At 47.4% G+C, this 18903-nt stretch overlaps 1 protein-coding gene across 3 annotated transcripts in view; it reads left to right on the forward strand.

Moving 5' to 3' along the window:
• Positions 1 to 18903, forward strand: part of LOC135907201 (phospholipid-transporting ATPase ABCA3-like) — a 314412-nt gene that overhangs the window by 116920 nt on the left and 178589 nt on the right. The window contains exons 11-13 of one of the 3 annotated variants that reach the window (XM_070525182.1): positions 11468 to 11622; positions 16692 to 16847; positions 18121 to 18331. In XM_070525182.1, the coding sequence (XP_070381283.1) occupies positions 11468 to 11622; positions 16692 to 16847; positions 18121 to 18331 (522 nt within the window). The remainder of the gene's footprint in view (positions 1 to 11467; positions 11623 to 16691; positions 16848 to 18120; positions 18332 to 18903) is intronic. The other 2 variants (XM_070525183.1, XM_070525184.1) reach the window with 2 other exon arrangements.

The following is an 18903-nucleotide window of genomic DNA, read 5'->3' on the forward strand; positions in this document are numbered from 1 at the left end:
CCCCCTCTTAAAAAGCACCGTCCCGATGCTACAAATATAAGAGAGCGAAACACAAAAGGACACTTATTAAACATAAGTAACAAAACGAAAAGAAACAAAGTCCAAAGGTCAGTTACGCGAAGCCCCAAAGTTCATTAACGCTGGTAGTACGGTTTGAGTCGCACAACCTGGACTATTTCAGGTCGTGAGCGGCGCCGCTGTGATAGCGAAATGCCGTCTGGCACGACCTCATAGTCCAGAGCACCAATACGTCGGATGACCTTGAAGGGTCCGAAATAGCGTCGGAGTAGTTTCTCACTGAGTCCTCGTCGGCGTATCGGGATCCTTACCCAAACACGGTCGCCGGGCTGGTACTCGACGAAGCGTCGTCGGAGGTTGTAGTGTCGGCTGTCGGTCCTCTGCTGGCAGGTGGGCGAGCTGTCGGGCTTCTTCGGCGCGTTGGAGATAGGTAGCGACGTCAACGTTCTCCTGGTCAGTGACGTGCGGCAGCTTGGCGTCAAGCGTCGTCGTCGGGTTCCTGCCGTAGACCAGCTTGAACGGCGTGATCTGTGTTGTTTCTTGCACCGCCGTGTTGTAAGCGAATGTTACGTACGGCAGGACGGCATCCCGGGTCTTGTGTTCGACGTCGACGTACATGGCTAGCATGTCGGCGAGGGTCTTATTCAGCCGCTCCGTAAGACCATTCGTCTGCGGCTGGTAGGCCGTTGTCCTCCTGTGCCTTGTTTGACTGCATTTCAGTATGGCTTGGGTGAGCTCCGCTGCAAAAGCCGTTCCTCTGTCAGTGAAGAGGACTTCTGGGGCGCCATGACGCAGCAGGATGTTTTCAACAAAGAATTTCGCCACTTCGGCTGCGCTACCTTTCGGCAGTGCTTTAGTTTCAGCGAAGCGGGTGAGGTAGTCCGTCACCACGACGATCCACTTATTTCCGGTTGTTGACGTCGGAAAGGGTCGCAGCAAGTCCATCCCGATCTGCTGGAATGGTCGGCAAGGACGCTCGATTGGCTGTAGTAATCCGGCTGGCCTTGTCGGCGGTGTCTTGCGTCGCTGACAGTCTCGGCAGGTTCTGACATAACGGGCGACGTCGGCGGTGAGGCGCGGCCAATAATACTTTTCTTGTATCCTTGATAGTGTCCGGGAGAATCCGAGGTGTCCAGCGGTCGGATCGTCATGTAGGGCGTGCAATACTTCTGGACGAAGTCCTGACGGGACAACAAGAAGGTAGTTGGCGCGGACTGGTGAAAAGTTCTTCTTCGCGAGTAGATTGTTTTGAAGCGTGAAGGAAGGTAATCCGCGCTTAAATGCCCTGGGGACAACGTCGGTGTGCCCTTCCAAATATTCCACGAGACCTTTCAGCTCCGAGTCTGCCCGTTGCTGTTCAGCGAAGTCTTCCGCGCTTATCATTCCAAGAAAGGCGTCGTCATCTTCGTCATCTTGCGGCGGCGGGTCAATGGGGGCGCGTGATAGGCAATCGGCATCGGAGTGTTTTCGTCCGGACTTGTAGGTTACAGTGATGTCGTATTCTTGTAGTCTGAGGCTCCACCGCGCCAGTCGTCCTGAAGGATCCTTTATACTCGCTAGCCAACACAACGCGTGATGGTCACTGACGACTTTGAATGGCCTGCCATAAAGATAAGGGTGAAATTTAGCTGTAGCCCAAACGATGGCGAGGCATTCCTTTTCGGTCGTAGAATAGTTGCCTTCCGCTTTTGACAGCGACCGGCTAGCGTAAGATATCACCTGTTCGACTCCGTTTTTCCTCTGGACTAGAACGGCACCGAGGCCTAGGCTACTGGCGTCAGTATGGATTTCTGTATCGGCGTACTCGTCGAAGTGAGCAAGTACCGGCGGCTACTGCATGGGTCGTTTGAGTTCTTCAAATGCATCGGCATGCGGCGTTTCCCACTTGAACTCAACATCACATTTAGTTAGACGTGTCTACGGCTCGGCGATGCGTGAAAAGTCCTTGACAAAGCGCCTGTAGTAGGCACACATGCCAAGGAATCTACGCACTGCCTTCTTGTCGGTGGGCTGCGGGAACTTTGCGATGGCAGCTGTTTTCTGGGGGTCGGGGCGTACTCCGGATTTACTGATGACGTGGCCTGGGAACAGAAGCTCATCATAAGCGAAGCGGCATTTTTCTGGCTTCAGAGTGAGCCCTGATGACTTGATGGCCTCTAGTACTGTGGCGAGCCGCCTAAGGTGATCGTCGAAAGTTCCGGCGAATACAACGTCGTCATCCAAGTAAACGAGACAGGTCTGCCACTTCAATCCCGCTAAAACCGTGTCCATCACGCGCTGGAACGTTGCAGGCGCCGAGCACAGTCCAAATGGCATAACCTTGAACTCGTGGAGGCCGTCTGTTGTGATGAAGGTGGTCTTTTCGCGATCTCTTTCGCCGACTTCTATTCCTCGATGGACCTCAAGTCTGGCCAATAGCCAGACTTGAGGTCCATCGAGGAGAAGTACTTAGCGTTGCAGAGCCGATCCAATGCGTCTTCTATCCGTGGGAGGGGGTATACGTCCTTCTTCGTGATCTTGTTCAGACGACGATAATCGACGCAGAAACGTAGGGTTCCGTCCTTTTTCTTCACCAGGACAACAGGGGAAGCTCACGGGCTTTTCGACGGCTGGATGATGTCGTCGCGCAGCATTTCGTCGACTTGTTCTCTTATAGCTTCGCGTTAAACTCGGTAAGGACTTTGGCGGAGTGGTCGAGCGTACTCCTCGGTGATTATGCGATGCTTGGCGATTGGTGTTTGTCGAATCCTCGATGACGTCGAAAAGCAGCCTTTGTATCGTCGGAGCAGACTTCTGAGCTGCTGTTTCTTAATCACTGGGAGACTTTGATTATTGTCGTAGTCTGGTTCGGGAACCATGGTCGTCGGGGTAGATGCGGCGGAATCCGAGAGGATAAACGCATTACTGGTTTCCAGAATTTCCTCTATGTACGCGATCGTCGTGCCCTTGTTGATGTGCTTGAACTCCTGGCTGAAGTTTGTCAGCAACACTTCAGTTTTCCCTCCGTGCAGTCGAGCGATCCCTCTTGCGACGCAAATTTCACGGTCTAGCAGTAGACGTTGGTCGCCTTCGATGACACCTACGTCAGCGGGTATTTCGGTGCCGACCGAAATAACAATGCTGGAGCGAGGCGGGAGGCTCACTTGGTCTTCGAGCACACTCAAGGCGTGGTGACTACGAGGGCTCTCCGGCGGTATTGCTTTATCTTTCGACAGCGTTATTGACTTCAACTTCAGGTCGATGATTGCGCCGTGTTGGTTCAGGAAGTCCATACCGAGAATGACGTCTCCTGAACACTGTTGGAAGATAACAAAGGTGGCAGGGTAAGTCCGGTCATGAATGGTTATTCTTGCCGTGCAGATTCCAGTCGGCGTAATCAGGTGTCCTCCAGCGGTGCGAATTCGAGGGCCTTCCCATGCAGTCTTAACCTTCTTCAATTGGGCGGCGATGTGCCCACTCATGACGGAGTAATCAGCCCCTGTGTCCACTAAGGCGGTAACATCGTGGCCGTCGAGAAGCACGTCGAGGTCGGTGGTTCTTTGTCTGGCGTTACAGTTAGGTCTCGGCGTCGGATCATGGCTGCGTCGTCGCGTCGTCAAGCCGTCTTTCGTCGGTGTAGTCTTGGCTTCCTGACTTCGTCGGATCGTCGGCGTGACGTCATTAGGTCGTCGAGATGGTTTCTTTGTCGTCTTCGTCGGGGGCGGAGGATCTTCGTCAGTTCGACGAACAGCAACCGCACCTCCATCGCTTGCTGCTTTTAGTTTTTCGGATATGGGCTCGCAGAGCGACCCCGGGCTGGGCCGGTGTATGGTGGGCGCTGCGGCGACAGGTAGCGGCCTGGTGACGGCGAACGGGACGGCCGTCGAGGGCTCCACTGAGTAGCGGCGAGGTAATCGGTGATGTCACGTAGGCGCTCGCCAAGCTGTGGACGCGGCGCATTCACGGCGAACCCTCTCAGTCCCAAGTCGCGGTATGGGCATCGGCGGTACACATGGCCGGCTTCTCCGCAGTGACAGCAGAGCGGGCGGTGGTCGGGGGCTCGCCAAATGTCCGTCTTCCTCGCGTAGGTGCGCTGGGCGGCGGGTGGGCGTCCTGGCGGCGGCGGACGACGGAATTGCGGCGTCACAGGGCCCTGACGCGGTCGCGGAGGGGGGCCTTGACGGCGTGCGACGGCGGCGTAGGTCATTGCTTCCGGCTGGGGCTGTGGTGATTCTGGTTGCACCTCAGCAACTTCAAGCGATCGGTGAGCCTCTTCTTTCACGATGTCGGCGATCGAGGCCACTTGAGGCTGCGACGAAGGCAAGACCTTGCGCAGTTCTTCGCGCACTATGGCCCTGATGGTCTCACGCAGATCGTCCGTGGCCAGTGATTGAATTCCTGCGTAGTGGGTAGAGCTTGTACGGCGGTTGAATTGCCGTTTCCGCATTTCGAGTGCCTTCTCGATGCTGGTGGCCTCGCGAAGGAACTCTTCTACGGTCTTCGGTGGGCTTCGTATCATTGCGCCGAAAAGTTCTTCCTTCACACCACGCATGAGAAGGCGGTCTTTCTTCTCAGGCATATCCGGGTCGGCATGGCGGAACAGACGGTTCATTCCTTCCGCGAAGATGGCAACGTTCTCATTAGGTAGCTGCACTCGGGCGTCTAGCATGGCTTCGGCCCTTTCCTTGCGCACGACGCTCGTAAAGGTGCCCAGGAAGCCGGTACGGAAGAGGTCCCATGTCGTCAAGGTCGACTCCCGGTTCTCAAACCATGTTCTGGCGGCATCTTCTAAGGCAAAGTATACATGCCGTAGCTTGTCGTCGGAGTCCCAGTTGTTAAAAGTCGCGATTCGTTCGTAGGTCTCCAGCCAGGATTCTGGGTCTTCAGTCGCTGCTCCATGGAAGGTCGGTGGGTCCCGAGGTTGATGTAGGATAACGGGGGACGCTGGGGCAGCCATTGGGGTTGCTTTGACCACGATCTTCTTTCTCGACTCAGGTAGAAGTCCTTGCTCTGGGGGCAGTCCTTGCAGTCTGCGGCTAGCACGCTGGTCTAGGGCGATGTTAGTTTTGTCCTCGGGCTTCGGGCTTGGATCGCGGCTTCGCAGGGGCGTTCGGTACATGAACGCACTAGCACCTCCACCAGATGTCACGTGGTAGTGACGTTAAAGAACACAGTAGCAATACTGTGAAAGACAAAACTAGCTTTTATTGGGCGAACCTGTGCCCACAAAACAGGCTACACTTAAAGCGCAACGATAGCGGCGAACACAGTCGGCGATCGTCGAAAATCTGATCAGCGGGTCAAGCGCGTCGGCTTTTATAGAGCAGTCGTCGAATGTTCCAGACCAATTGTTCGGACCCGCGTGCCTTCCAAAAAGTTCTACACCATTCGCGTTACGCGATGAAATCAGATAACACAAGGATCGGCGACAACAGACAGCCAGGTAGAAGCATCGATAACTTTCCAGAAACTTCGGATACATACAGGCGCGTCCCACGCTGTGCGATTACATTTGTTAGGCTGCGAAACGTGGTTGCCCGATAAAGATAAGTACACGTGTCAATATTGTCCCGCCAGCCTTGCGACTCATTGGGCTTTCCGTCTCGTTGGACACTCGGCCTCGTTGGACGTTCATGCTTTGAATGCAATTTTGGCTCCCGAAAATTAGGCCGCGAGAGCTTTGAGCAGGTATAAATTCAGTGCGATCACTGGAAGTGGCCGTTGGTGTCACCTTGTCCAACAACTGAAGGGTGGCTTCTTCGTGACGCCACCGCACTGGCACTTGGTATAGCGTTCAGCGAAGCTGCGTCTCCTCGTGACGTCTCCTGCCAACTCGGCAGTTGTTCCGTGTGGCCTGTCTGCGCTGCCACCAAGGTACGTCGATGAAGTCGCTGGCGTCCGCTCAGGACGGCTGCGACGCTCAATTTACCTTCATGGAATTTTTGGGTCGCAGGGCCTGCATTAGCTCCGCGTTTGCTAGGGACGTCTTTTGGTAGTGGTCGCTGCTTTCGAGTTATCGTATTTCGGACGAGGCCACCTACTGTGTTCAAAATTTTTTGAACGTTGATGAGCGATAAATCTATGGCGGGAATGACATGTCGAATCAGATTTCTAGCTCTAATCTGACCAAGTCAAGGTGAAAAACACACAGAGACGTTTCGGGACCCGTACGGGTTCCTTGATCACACTAAAAGCGGGCAAAAGCCGCAAGTCGTTTTTATGCCAAAATGTGACGTAGGGAACGGGTATAGTTAGCAGGAAGATTTCCATCAGTCCTGTTGATATTGTTGTCAGTAGTTTGAATAAATAAAGATTCTAACAAGAGTCGCATCATCGAATTCTTTTCCTTAGCTATTACAGCAGCGTTTTCCCAATCGATGTGGTGACTGTGATTATCGGCGTGTTCAGCAAGGGCGTTCGATACTTTTTTCTTGTTGGAGACGTCCCTTTGGTGCTCTTTTAATCTTCTTGTGAACTTGCCCGTTTCACCGATGTAGCTGCAACTGCAGTCTGCGCATGGTATCTTGTATATGACACCGGGATAGTTCTTGCTTTCAAGCTGATCCTTTACGTTAACAAGCTGATTTCTCAGCTTGTTGGATGGCATGTGGGCTATTCTGAGATCGTATCTTGAGAATACGCGGCTAAGAGCTTCGCTGACGCCAGGAACATATGGGACGCCAGCGCGTTTCATGAGCGACTTGCCTTGAGACGGCTTTGGATGGAGGACCTGGGCTTCCATTTTGTCAAAATGAAGCCCAGGTCCTCAAATGGAAGCCCAGGACCTGGGCTTCCATTTTGACAAAATGGAAGCCCAGGTCCTCCATCCAAAGCCGTCTCAAGGCAAGTCGCTCATGAAACGCGCTGGCGTCGCATATGTTCCTGGCGTCAGCGAAGCTCTTAGCCGCGTATTCTCAAGATACGATCTCAGAATAGCCCACATGCCATCCAACAAGCTGAGAAATCGGCTTGTCAACGTAAAGGATCAGCTTGAAAGCAAGAACTATCCCGGTGTCATATACAAGATACCATGCGCAGACTGCAGTTGCAGCTACATCGGTGAAACGGGCAAGTTCACGAGAAGATTAAAAGAGCACCAAAGGGACGTCTCCAACAAGAAAAAAGTATCGAACGCCCTTGCTGAACACGCCGATAATCACAGTCACCGCATCGATTGGGAAAACGCTGCTGTAATAGCTAAGGAAAAGAATTCGATGACGCGACTCTTGTTAGAATCTTTATTTATTCGAACTACTGACAACAATATCAACAGGACTGATGGAAATCTTCCTGCTAACTATACCCGTTCCCTACGTCACATTTTGGCATAAAAACGACTTGCGACTTTTGCCCACTTTTAGTGTGATCAAGGAACCCGTACAGGTCCCGAAACGTCTCTGTGTGTTTTTCACCTTGACTTGGTCAGTGGCCGTAATTTCTTCATAAGTCGAGACTCTACGTTGCAGTTCATCGTCTGTCGAGACAGCCTTGCATGCCGAGGGCAAGCTTTGGGTGGACTGTCGTGCCTCACGCTACGTACAGTCCAGACATCATGCCTACTGATTATCGCTTGTTCACCAACTTAAAGTAACATTTGAGCGGCCAACGATTCCGGAGCAACGAGGAAGTCAAACAAGATGTTAAACGCTTCCTCGACGGGTTAGCACCGGAGTTCTACGACATTGGGATACAGAAATTGGAGCAGCGTCTACAAAATTGCGCAGGAAATGACGGCGGTTATGTAGAAAAATAGAGCAAAGTTTCATCTTTCCAATGATGCAGATTTCTGAGAATAAACAATGTTGTCTGTTTTTAAAACTGATGGGAACCTTATTTCTGGATCAACCCTCATGTATATAACTATATATATAGTTGTGGCTGAGGTAAACACGTTGGCCCCGGCAGTAAAATGAAGAAAAAAAGAGTACGACGCACGTTGAATTAGCACAGTATGTATCCCTGACGTTTCGGCTGGTGGACCAGCCTATATATATATCATAAGAAGGCTATAAACAATGACACCAAGCACAGCATCGGTGAAATTGATCATACTTACTAATTGAAATAAAGAAATGAAAAATTTCTGGAAATGAGAGTAGATGACAAAACAACTTGCCGTAATTGGGGAACAATCTCACGTCTTGGTATTACGCGTGCGATGCTCTAACTAATTGAGCTGCCGCGGCGCCGTTTCCCCATCCACTTTCTTGGGTATTTATGTTTTACTACTACAACGAACGTTGGGAGTGTTAGCCAAGGCCACCACGCAGAAACCTTGGTGGCGGATGTTGAACATCCTGTCTGCCGCAGGCATAACCAGTACGTGATCTTTTTGGGTGAAGGCAACTTATCAATAAAGCTACACACGCTACCTGAAGGCAGCAAGGTTGCCGGATTCGAGACCATCGTTATGTAAAACGATGGTCTCGTTATTTTTTTTTCTCGGTATGTATATTGAGGTTCATTAGTCGTTATGTATAACGAAGGTTTCAGATCCGGCAACATTGATGCCTTCAGGTAGCATATGTGGGTTTATTGCCTTCACCCAAAAAAATCACGTGCTCGTGATGCCTGCGGCAGAAGGGATTCCACATCCGCCGCCAGAGTTTGTGAGTGGTGGCGATGGCTAACACTCCCAGGGTTAGTTCTAGTCATCATCATCATCAGCCTGGCTACGCCCACTGCAGGGCAAAGGCCTCTCCCATTCTTCTCCAACTACCCCGCTCTTATGGTAATTGTGGTCATGTTGGCCCTGCAAATTTCTTAATCTCATCCGTCCACCTAACTTTCTGCCACCCCGTGCTACGCTTTCATTCTCTTGCAATCCAGTCTGTAACCCCTAATGACCACCGGTTATCTTCCCTCCTCTTTAGATGCCCTGCCCATGCCCATTTCTTTTTCTTGATTTGAACTAAGATGTCATTTACCCGCATTTGTTCCTTCACCCACTCTGCTCTTTTCCTATCCCTTAAATTTACACCCATCATTCCTCTTTCCATAGCTGTTGCGTCGTCCTCAATTTCAGCAGAACCCTTTTCGTAAGCCTCCAGGTTTCTGCCCCATACGTGAGTACTGGTAAGACACAGCTGTCATACACTTTTCTCTTGTGGGATAATGGCAGCCTGCTGTTCATGATCTGAGAATGCCTGCCAAACGCACCCCAGCCCATTCTTATTATTCTGATATTTTTAGTCTCATGATCTGGATCCGCGCTCACTACCTGTCCTAAATAGATCTACTCCCTTAGCACTTCCAGTGCCTGGCTACTTATCGTAAACTGCTGTTCTCTTCCGAGACTTTTAAACATTACTTTAATTTTCTGCAGATTAATTTTTAGACCCACCCTTCTGCTTTGTCCCTCCAGGTCAGTGAGCATGCATTGCAATTGGTCCCCTGAGTTACTAAGCAAGGCAATATCATCAGCGAATCGCAAGTTACTAAGGTATTTTTCATTATCTCTTATCCCCAATTCTTTTCAATTCAGGTCTATGAATACCTCCTATAAACATGCCGTGAAAAGCATTGGAGAAATCGTATCTCCCTGCCTGACGCCTTTCTTTAGTGTGATTTTGTTGCTTTCTTTAGGGAGGACTACGGTGGCTGTGGAACTGCTACAGATATCTTCCAGTATTTTTACATACGGATCGTCTACACCCCGATTCCATAATGCCTGCATGACTGCTGAGGTTTCGACTGAATCAAACGCTTTCTCGTAATCAATGAAAGCTATATATAGGGGTTGGTTATATTTGGCACATTTTTCTATCATCTGATTGATAGTGCGAATATGGTCTGTTGTGGAGTAGCCTTTACGAAATCCTCCCAGTTTCTTTGGTTGACACAAGTCTAAGGTGTTCCTGATTCTATTTACGATTACCTTAGTCCACTTTCATTTCGAAGAATTTATTATTTGTTTAATTCAAATAGTATGTAAAAGTAATTTCACCTGTGTGTTATCTTTATCTTTGGTGTCTTCGTTTGTTGACTTTGCAGACAATGGACCGTAAGTTGATCGGTCTTTAATTTTTCAAGTCTTTGGCGTCCGCTGTCTTATGGAGTAAGGTTATGTGGGCGTTCTTCCAAGATATCGGTACTCTCGAGGTCATGAGGTATTGCGTATACAGGGTGGCCAGTTTTCTAGAACAACCTGCCCACTATCCTTGAATAAATCTGCTGTAACCTGATCCTCCCTAGCTGCCTTCCCCCTTTGCATAGCTCCCAAGGTTTTCTTTATTTCTTCCCGCGTTACTTGTGGGATGTCGCGTTCCTCTAGACTATTCCCTTTTCCACCATCTTCGTGGATGCCGCTGACACTGTATAAATCTCGGTAGAACTCCTCAGCCACTTGAACTACCTTATCCATATTAGTAATCATATTGCCGGCTTTGTCTCTTAATGCACACATATGATTCTTGCTCATTCCTAGTTTCTTCGTCACTGATTTTAGGCTTCCTCCATTCCTGAGAGCGTGCTCGATTCTATCCGTGTCATACTTCCTTATGTCAGCTATCTTGCGCTTGTTGATTAACTTGGAAAGTTCTGCCAATTATATTCTAGCTGTAGGGTTAGAGGCTTTCATAGATTGGCGTTTCTTAATAAGATCTTTTGTCTCCTGGGATAGCTTACCGGTATCCTGTCAAACGAAGTTACCACCGACTTCTATTGCACACTCCTTAATGATGCCCATAAGATTGTCGTTCATTGCTTCAACACTAAGGTCCTCTTCCTGAGTTCAAGCCGAATACCTGATCAGTAGCTTGATCCGGAATTTCTTTTGAGGATGGAATGGAACAACCTGGTACTTAAGAAGCCGATCAATGAGTTAGCGGCAAGAGGGAAAATAGTTCTAGCAGTAACACTTAAATACCCCAGAAAGTGGAAGGGAAAACTGCGCCGCGGTAGTTCAATTGGTAGAGCATCGCACGCGTAATGCGAGGACCTGGGATCGTTCCCAACCTGCGACATGATTTTTTCATCCACTTTCATTTGGAAGAATTTATGATTTGTTTAACTCAATTAATATGGAAATATAATTTCTCCTGTGTGTTTTCTTTATCTTTGGTGTCTTCGTTTGTTGGCTTCTTATATATATATATATATATATATATATATATATATATATATATATATATAATATGCATTCATGTATGCGCGTGTGAGTGCATGCGCGCGGAGGAAACATGCGGGCTTCATGTGGCATTCATTTTTTATATGAGCCTATTGGGTTTGAGTCCATTTTTATAGGGACGTTATTTGGGAATACAGAAACTTTGGTATGGAAGCAGTGCTAAGCATGACGGGAATAGCTTTAAGAACCATACCCAGTGAGATAAGGCTTACATAAATCTACTAGTGGAGCTGTTTCCCCGGAATTCAGCGAGATAGGTCTTCACCGTCAGCGAGAAATGATGCTTTTGTGTCCTAGCTTTGAAACCCAGTGATTGTTAAGCGATTTCTTCGAATTCCACAGGAATGCGGGCCCCAACAAGTGGTGCAGCCACAGTGTGCGGCTACAACGTTGCCAGCCAGCGTGAGCAGGTGCGCCAGCGGGTCAGCTTTTGTCAGCAGACTGACATCTTTTTCGAAGACATGACTTGCCTCGAAAACCTTCTCTACTTTGGATCGGTACGTGAGCTTTGCTATTAATATGCGTTAGAAAGAGCCGACACTACCGAAACCTTTGGCACCTCTTTCCACTGTCGCCATGAACCACTTCACGGCATTTATTAAGAGAAAGCTTAGTTTCAACGAAACAGAATGTTGCGGTACGCTGCGTCGTCAAGGCAAATGTGGTCGCCAAGGTAGCGCCGTTTAAAAACACATATTTTGTGGGCGACTCGGGTTCGAGTTCCAGGTTTTTCATGGAATCGCGTTCACTTACGGGGCAAAAACTGCCCTGTGTCCTCCGTGTGCGGGGTTTTTGGAAACGGTCCATTCAGGTTTAGACGGGTTAGGGGAAAAAAAACTTCGCATGCCGGAAAATCTTCCTTTGCCGGAAAACTTGTGTGGCTTGGAAAGAAATCTGCAAGTTAACTTGAGTTTTGCGGAAAAGTACAGGGGATAGAGTACTCATTCAGTGATTACCTCGAAAAAGAAATGTAAAGCTTTTTCAAATACGAACCGCGTACGAATAGGAAGAATTGAATACCGACAACAATATGGAATATTCAAACGCCAGACGCACATATTTACAACATGAATATTACGCCTGTACCAAATAGTGTGGACCGCACAGGAAGGAGGAGTCAGTCTGAAATACGATATCACAAATTGTCATGAAAAATGAACTGCACGAATAGCTTGTCAGTACCTTTGGAGCCGGTAATAAAAGAAGCTTTCCATAAATGAGTGAGGGATGTGTGATTAGCTTACCAAACACATTAAATAAATGGTAGGTAAAAAAAAAAGATCTCAAATGTGGAAAAAGAAAAAGGCGAAAGTATTAGTGTGCCAGAAACGCCTGTAAAAGGACCCGTTGCAGGGAAAAAGTTGCTAGTGGTTGCGCAAAAGGTAAACGTCTACCTGGCTAGAGTGCCGAAAACACAAAGTGACAGATTGCCAACAAAACTCACAGGGTGTCATACAGGCTTCAGCAGCGAAACTAAAAAGAAATCGAAGTACCGATTTTGTTTCTGGATTGCTTCGAAAAGAGTTGTAGTTCCAGATCAAATAATGTGCAAATATGTGATTAGCACACGGAAAACAGAAAGAATACATTACCAATCGAGTTGCGCGAAATGTTTCGAAAGTTTACATTATTCGGAAAGAGATAATTCTTCTCTTCTAAATGTGAGCAGTTAGTGTGATATTCGATTTGCATTCAAAATATGAAATATTCGCCCACCCTTAATATATAACAATATATATATATATATATATATATAGTCATATCATAAGAAGCCAACAAACACTGACTCCAAGTACAACATAGGGGAAATTACTTGTGCTTAGTACATGAAATAAAGAAACGATTAGTGAATGGAAATTAACGTGGATGAAAAAAACAACTTGCCGCAGGTGGGAACCGCACCCACATGCGATGCTCTACCAATTGAGCTACCGCGGCGCTGTTTTCCCATCCACTTTCTTGGGTATTTATGTGTCCTAGTAGAACCCTGGAAGTGTTAGCCAGTGCCACCACACACAGACCTTAGCGGCGGACGTGGACCGCCTTTATTGTCGCAGGCGTCACGAGAACGTGAACGTGTGGGTTCGGTTGCCACCTGCAGCAAGTTGTTTTTTCATCCACGTTAATTTCCATTAACTAATCGTTTCTTTGTTTCATGTACTAAGCACAAGTAATTTCCCCTATGTTTTACTTGTGGTCAGTGTTTGTTGGCTTCTACATATATATGTATATATATATATATATATATATATATATATATATATATATATATATATATATATATATATATATATATATATATATATTTATATATATATAGGGATACCAGAATAAGCGATTCAACAATAAGCCAAGGACAGCATAGCAACATGGGCACACTCATAAACATTTGCGGCTGATGTGGAACGGCCCTTCGGGCGCAGGTGTCACATCTACCCAAATGTTTTGGGTTACGGAAACAGGTTCGTCATCCAACACATGCTACCTGAAGGAATAACACCTGCCGGATTCGACACCTTCGTTAAGTAATGCGCGAGGAAGAAAGGAAGCCGAGGAGTTCCGTTTTAGTCCGAAATTATTAAATGCCGCCGTACGTGAATATTCGGCTTCGTCGTGGACGGCGGATTCCCCTAGTGATGGTGTCGGAAATGGCCAACGGCTCTAATAGTAAAAACGCGTTAAAAATGCCCGACTTGTAATTTCTCAGGCAATGTTGTGTAGACAAATTAAAATGATGGCTTTGAAAAGAAAATGTGGTACATTTTGGATCAGGGTGCAAAGGTAAACCGTACCTTCAATGTGCGAGATGAGCACGGTTCCGAGAGGCCATCGCGCCCTCCCGGTTTTAGCTGACTAATATGCGTGCCCATTGCGTGCGTCATTGCACACGTGACAGCGAAGCCGATGGGGAGGAGGTGGCGCCATGTCATGAGTGCACAAACTGAGTGTATAAAATGACATTTCGCCAAAGCAAATGTATATCGGATTCCCGCGCATAAGGACCTCATGCGTCTTCGCCGAAAGGACGTTCTACGTCCGCCGAAAATACCACGAGTGGTCGCCCTAGCTAGCAGTCCCAGGTTTAGTGGTAGTAGATGGGGATAAGGTGGCGCCACGTCATGAGCGCACAAACTGAGTGTATAAAATGACATTTCACCAAAGCGACTGTAATTCGGATTCCCACACATAACCAGCCTCATGCGTCTTCGCCGAAACCATGTTCTATGTCCGCCGAAAATACCACGAGTGGTCACCCTAGCTAGCAGTCCCAATCTTAGTGTTAGTAGACAGGCACAAGTACACAAGAAACCGGAGGGGAAAAGGGCGCCACGTTAGCTCAATTGATAAGAGCGTCACACACGTTAAGCGAAGACGTGAGTTTGTACTTCACCTGCCCACCAGTAGCTTTTGCATCCACTTTAATTTCCATTTTCTGATCATTTCCTTAATTAAATAAAGAGGTCTATAAATTCCCCTATGCTCTCCTAGGTGTGACTTGTTGGCTTCTTATGATATGACTGTACTTGCAGAAAGCAATGGCCCAGTAATGCAAGGTAAATAACATCAATTTAAGTAACCGTAATTATTCACTTTAGAACTCGTGTTCTAATTGTGTAGTTGAAGCTGGCATAGTTCACGTACCATTTGTTCATCGAAATTACTAGGCTTATTTACATCTTCGAAAAAAAGCAATCACTTGCGTAGTTAACACTCCATTTCCGACAGCGCTGACTCACTTCGTATGCGTATCTCCATGTTCTACGCTTCGCTACGCGGTGCCTCTGCTGCAAAGACTAGTTGGATTGGTTGCTGTAGCGTAACTATCTTCCACCAAATGCTTAATCAAGGTGGCCTCACCGAAAAAGTCAACCTCCCCTTGTTCTCGCAGCCTCACGCACTGCTTAATAGAGTGCTTTGATTTAGGCTCAATGTGCAAGAAACATCTCTTTAGGCTAGAAAAATATTCTTTCGTAACTTAGTTTTTATCCATTTATCCGGATATGGCTCATTATTATATTGGAGGCAGGGAAGATCGAATTTCACTCTTTTGCCATGACAGCGCGCGTAAATGAGCGCGACATCATATGTTTGGATGCACTGCCGCATGTTAGGTCCCTTTTGACGCAATACAAATCCTTAATTATTACGGGGTTAGGCGTCTGATTGACTTAGAGTGCAATTCAATATTTCTTTGAATAAAGCATTCGCTAGACATCAAAGTCTTGCCAGTTTGAGCTTTTGGTTCATGCGAGTGTGATTTCTTTGCGGATAAAGAATTAACTACTCTTCAAGTCTCAAGACCATGCAGCTTGATCTTTTGGTTCACTTGAGTCCAATTGAATCGTTCCTTGCGGTAGTGAAATGGCTAGACCTCAAGTCTGAAGATTTGCCAGCTTGAGCTTTTGGTTCATTTGAGCGCAATTCAATCTTTCTTTACAGATGAAAAATTGTCTGCGCCTCAAGTCTCAGGACTATGCAAGTTAAGCTGTCGGTTCATTAAATTGAAATTTAGTCGTTTTTAGAGGGATGAAAAGCTGGCTACATCCGATTAGGGTGTTTCAAAATGCAGAAGCTGTCGGCAAATTCTAGCGAGGGCTTGAAAGGAGCCTCCCCCCCCCCATATCTGTGTGTGCTTTATGTTCATCGTTTTATTGCAGTCTCGCTTTTTCGTCATTTCCGTCTCACCAAATCTCCATTCGTGGCAAAATTTTTGCTGTTCTAGGAGTGTTTGTTGTTTATTATGACAATTTTATCATTAATTCTTGTAGTTATTATTAATAATTCTTGTTGTATTACTAATTATTGTGCCGAATAATACGATTAGCATTCCTAGGGAACTCCACTCACTGTCGGGGGGCACAACTCTCAATATACACCACGAACCGACTTGGAAAACTGGGCAGCCCTTGGTCGAATGAGTAGAACATGGGGCTGGTGCTCTGTAAGAAGAGGGTTCGAAACCAATCATTGCATTAAGTTGTGTATCGATATGCCGCGTTTCAACGAGCCTCTTTGATGCCGGCGTTGGCCACCGGAGATAAGGCACCAGGCACGTGGCACCCAGTATGTAACGGTCTTCCATAAACCTTTTTTGCTCCTCCTTAGAGCCCTGAGCATGCGCAAATCAGTTGTACTGTTATTCAGTGAAGCTCTTTGATACTAATTTGGGTCACTGCGTATGTACTATTGGGTGTATGACACTACGCAATGAACCTCTTGGACTTTAACTTTGGTAACTCGGCATGTGCCACTGGATATATGGGCCGCTCTACAATGGCAAAAATGATCCTCCAAATTTGTCTTACATTCTGCGGAAATAAATGCGCGTCATACGGAAGCTTTGCGGCAGCCTCATTGGATGGCGCAGTATGTGCAGTAAGAAACTCGGGAAAATAATCCGGCTGCTTAAATGTTTCGCCGATGGCCATCACTTCTGTCGCCACATTGCTTGAACGCTAATCGCATTGACGTCGACGTTCAGCGGCAGTCTGGTTCTACCGGATTTACACATTTCAGGAGATGACCATTTAACAGCGCACCGTATATTCTTTCACCTCTTTCGCAGCTTAAGAAAGGACACCATGACAGGCTCATGAGTTCAATCAAGGAGACACTGCCTGTGGTCGGGCTGGAAGACAAGGTGTTCAACATGCCCAGCGAGCTCAGTGGTGGCATGAAGCGAAGGCTGAGCATAGCGATGACTCTTGTTTCCGATCCAGAGGTACGTTCGGCAACAATGTGTCGTTGCGCTGCTAAGCACGGGGTCGCTGTTTGTATTGCCGGCCGCGGTTCTATGGAGCCGAAATTATAAAACGCTCATGTATTTAGATTTGGACACAATTTCAAGGACCCCAAGGTGGTCGAAAGTTCACGCGATTCCCCTTATACGGAGAGCCTCATATTCATATCGTGGTATTAGCAGGTAAATACCGGAGTATTGAAGGACAGCTGAGGGACTCAATTTTTTCTAATCACATTCATATGAAGCCAGCAAATTATTAAGCCAAGAAATACATTCGGAGTACAACAATTAACAAGTCGAAGAAATCATTTATTTCTTCCTACTGCAACCATAAGAGGGTTATCGCAGGTTATCGCTTAAGATTTATTGGACTTGATGTTCTGTCTACATCTGAAATGTAGAAATTACAAGCCTGAAGGCTTACTGGATTGAGCCCTTTATCGATTTAGAGTGCAATTCAAGCTTGTCGAATATATTCAAGCAATATAGTCGAGCTATATTTAAAGATCAGGGTTCTGTGGTCACAAACCGCCATCGCAGCGAGAACAGTTTTAGAGCGCAGCTCTAAAATGAAAGAAAGCGATAGCGAAGAGAGCAGGAGTAGGAAAGTGGAGGAGAAGGGCGCAACCGAACCATGAGGCGAAAAGTGGAGGAGGAGGGTATGGCGAAAGGCGTGATAAGAAAAGCGTAGTGCCATGCAATATGGACTTGCGGTGGCGATGGCCATGAGATGGCGCCAGAGTAGCGCGCGTGGTCTCCTAGCCGATGACTTCACCGACACCACCACCGCACCAGCCACTATACTATGAAAAAAATGCACGTGTAGAGTTGCGCTCAAATTTGCATTAGGGAGTATCGTGATCGTCGGTGAACTTCTTTTTTTGGATGCCAGAAAGTGGCGAAAGCAGGAATGTTTTAGAATATGACACCGTTTCTGCGATGCGAGCATTTTTTGATAGGGCGGTGACGTGGGGTGTTCCTCAGCTTGTATATTTTAGTGTGAGCGACTGAAACTGACGAGTAGCAGGGCAAACTTCGGTGGCAATTTTGTGCAGAAAAAGACACGTATTGGCTCTCAGAAAACGATCGCACACTTCTAGATGAATACTCTGTCAATATAACCCTTCTCATTATTTTCTTCAGTGTCTGTTCGGAGCACTCCACGTATCTAAACTTGAGCAGAGCGATTTCCTACAGATATCCAGCCAGGTCTGGTGGGTGTGGGACGACAAGAAACCGGATTTATTCCCAGGTGCTGATTCTCGACGAGCCAACCGCGGGCCTCGATCCGGAGACGAGGCGGATCGTGTGGGATACATTGCAGAACGTAGGCAAGAAGAAAACCCTTCTAATCTCTTCTCACGACATGGAGGAAGCTGACGCCATCGCAGACCAGATAATCATCATGGCTTCTGGTGTGGTTGTTTGCAGTGGATCGACGGCTTTTCTCAAAAGAGCATGTGGTATGCTTCTGAAGCCACAGTTAATAGTACTAATATTTATTGAATGTTACTGGCTGTTTCATGGCGGCCCAGCTATTCGTATATGAGGTGCGCGCATGGAAACAGACTGCAGTTAAAGGAAAGTGTAACATACAGAACGGCAGACAAAGAAACGCCCACTGTCGGGAACATGGTTGTACCCTGTTTTTATGGGACACAATCAAGCTGCATAACATAACTTGTGTAGGTACCCAGACAAGTGTAAAAATAGGCTTGGTAATTTTCCGGTGGCTTGTGGTAACATAACGGCAGCACATAAACGCAGTGCCATATTCTCAACTGCTTCTGCCACATGTCTGGGAGTTCTTTATGTAGCACATGTCCCTGGGTTTGAGGCGGAGTTTCTTCTATTCAAGGTATCGCTTTTTCCACACGAAAGAGCACCGAGACCTCCGGTATCATTTCGAATAATAGCGACCTGTGCGTGTCGTCCAGAACGTGAAAATTAGAACAACATTAAAGGGACATTTCAGAAATCCGCCTTAGTTAGCTTAGATGGTCTCATTTTTTTTTGACACACACTAAATTAAGGA

Source organism: Dermacentor albipictus, chromosome 9 (genome assembly GCF_038994185.2).
Source record: "Dermacentor albipictus isolate Rhodes 1998 colony chromosome 9, USDA_Dalb.pri_finalv2, whole genome shotgun sequence".
Classification (NCBI taxonomy): domain Eukaryota; kingdom Metazoa; phylum Arthropoda; class Arachnida; order Ixodida; family Ixodidae; genus Dermacentor; species Dermacentor albipictus.